This window comes from Trachymyrmex septentrionalis, unplaced genomic scaffold (genome assembly GCF_001594115.1).
Source record: "Trachymyrmex septentrionalis isolate Tsep2-gDNA-1 unplaced genomic scaffold, Tsep1.0 scaffold37, whole genome shotgun sequence".
NCBI classification, from domain to species: domain Eukaryota; kingdom Metazoa; phylum Arthropoda; class Insecta; order Hymenoptera; family Formicidae; genus Trachymyrmex; species Trachymyrmex septentrionalis.
The window spans coordinates 490,720-493,010 of NW_017305536.1; the positions used below are offsets into that span (position 1 = coordinate 490,720).

The window sequence follows — 2,291 nt, forward strand, 5'->3', positions numbered from 1 at the left end:
CTATGTCCTGTATCATTACATAATTAACATTACCGAATTTGTTATCATAGTGATATGTGTCATCTATTTGCTTTTATACAGACCAGTCATATAATTTCAGTGGAATATCGTAAGGCTTTACACAAGGCTTTAGCATTAGATTTGACTAGACCCCATTTTCGACGAGGAAATGCTGTTAAATTTGACACACAGGCAAATGAGATACTTATAAATCCTCATCAGGCTCTTTTAAATAAAGGTATTTTAAATAAAAGTTCATTTATATACTTTCAAGTTTATCAATGTTTATTAATTATTGTAATATTTTATTATCTTTAGGCATTACAGGAAAACTCAGTATTGTGGATGGTTTGTATTCGTATCATCATTATATGCAGAATAATTTTGATGATAATGGATGGGGATGTGCTTATAGATCTCTCCAAACCATCATTTCGTGGTACAGGTAATAAAAGATCAAAGATAACCAGAGATAGTGCATGTAATGTGGAAATATTGTATACTGTAATATATGTACATATGAATAAATTGCAATCTGCTATAGATTACAGGGTTATAGTGAAGTACCAATACCATCTCATCGCAAAATACAACAATGTTTAATTGATATAGGCGACAAATCTTTCGACTTTCTTGATAGTAAACAATGGATTGGTTCAACTGAAGTAAGTTTTGTACTGCAGACTCTCCTTAATGTAGATGTCAAGATACTTCATGCATCAAGTGGAGAAGAGATGTTAGCCTTAATTCCACTACTTGCAAATCATTTTGATACACAGAGTACACCTGTTATGATTGGTAAGTTTTAATTATATTTCTTCATTTTTACAAACAATTAAAATTAGACGTCTAAAATATTGAAATATTAAATATTGACTTTCTGTATGTTTTTTTGTTTTATAGGTGGAGGAGTATTAGCTCATACAATTCTAGGAGTTAGTTACGATGAATATTCTGGAGAGGGAAAATTCTTGATTTTAGATCCACATTACACAGATGAAGAACACTTGCCTACCATAATAAATAAGGGCTGGTGTGGCTGGAAAACGAAAGATTTTTGGAAAAAGGATGCATTTTACAATATGTGCCTTCCACAAAGACCTATAGCCTTCTGATATTAAATATACTGCATTGTACAGAATTTAATTTTCTAAATATAATCAAAATAAAAGTTCTGTTATATAGTCACACATTATAAATGCATATATATAGAATAATTTTTACAATATATTGCATCACTACAATATTTTTATTTTACTTGTGCAATATATGCCACAGAGAAGGATCAACATATACTTTTATTTCTAAATAAAAATAAATTTAACTAGGATACTTATAATGAACTTGTAAATGAGTGAATATTTATTGGGCATGTGGTATAAGAAGTATTGAAAATAAAAGGTAATAAGAAAGTATTGAAAAATACTTTCTTATTGTTATAATATATAATTTTATATATTCATAAATATTAAGAATGTGATATTGAGATTTAATATCTGATCATAAATCTTCTGCTATCGATATACAATTCATTACACACACACCTTAACAATAGTATACTCTACAAGTTTTACTTTTCTATAGAGTTTTGTATCATCTGTGCAAAACGATTTGTAACAAAGAGGGAAACATCTATAAATCTATCGACACAATTGTTTATGCATGTTTCTGTACGGCCATCCAATTTACTTCCTGGCTTATCAACGCATTTGTCCCAACAAACATCGTTGAACTCGTGAATCTAAGCAAATATTTAAAAAAATTTTCATGAAACTTTTACAAATAACAAATAAAAATTTTTTTCCAAGCAGATTGGCAAACATTTCTTAATAATAAATGCGTTCCGTTTTTTCCATCTATGTGTTGTAAACATCAGTCCTCATTGTCAAAGATTAAATAAAGATAAATAATGTTTGCAAACATTGTAAGCACAAAACGGAACGCATCCTATGTGTAAAATAATGTTGAAGCAATTTAGGAAAGTAGTTCAGATTCATTTTAATAAAAGTTTATCTGTTAAAATGTTTCACCTGTGCATTGAATTGTGCTTTTTGCTTCTCGACCATTATAAGCTCTGCTAATTCGGGATCGATTCCTTTATTGTCCTTGTCAGAATAGGAACCGCTGTCAAATAGATCTGACATGTTTCAAAATTGCGATGAAGTCAGTTTGCAAAATCTTATTATGTAAATATCGACTCTTATGTTTTACACGTGGTACTCAAGGGCCGGTTTCATCAATGTTGATTAACGCTAGAGACCGTGATGGAAGCAGAGAGAAACCTGAGAGAG

The 2,291-nt window shown here is 30.0% G+C and overlaps 2 protein-coding genes across 2 annotated transcripts in view; one reads left to right on the forward strand and one right to left on the reverse strand.

Annotated features, from left to right (window-relative positions):
* LOC108750694 (ufm1-specific protease 2) overlaps window positions 1-1,228 on the forward strand; it is a 3,739-nt gene extending 2,511 nt beyond the window's left edge. Inside the window, exons 7-10 of the mRNA XM_018490357.1 lie at window positions 101-238; window positions 319-445; window positions 545-798; window positions 904-1,228. Of these exons, the coding sequence (XP_018345859.1) occupies window positions 101-238; window positions 319-445; window positions 545-798; window positions 904-1,115 (731 nt within the window). The 3' untranslated portion in view covers window positions 1,116-1,228. The remainder of the gene's footprint in view (window positions 1-100; window positions 239-318; window positions 446-544; window positions 799-903) is intronic.
* Window positions 1,229-1,481: 253 nt separating this feature from the next.
* On the reverse strand, window positions 1,482-2,257 carry LOC108750545 (mitochondrial import inner membrane translocase subunit Tim8-like). Its single transcript, XM_018490028.1, has 2 exons — window positions 2,031-2,257; window positions 1,482-1,741 (listed from the first exon to the last, which is right to left on the reverse strand). The coding sequence occupies exons 1-2, from the start codon at window positions 2,142-2,144 to the stop codon at window positions 1,571-1,573; spliced, it is 285 nt and encodes a 94-aa protein (XP_018345530.1). The 5' UTR covers window positions 2,145-2,257; the 3' UTR covers window positions 1,482-1,570.
* Window positions 2,258-2,291: the final 34 nt, after the last annotated feature.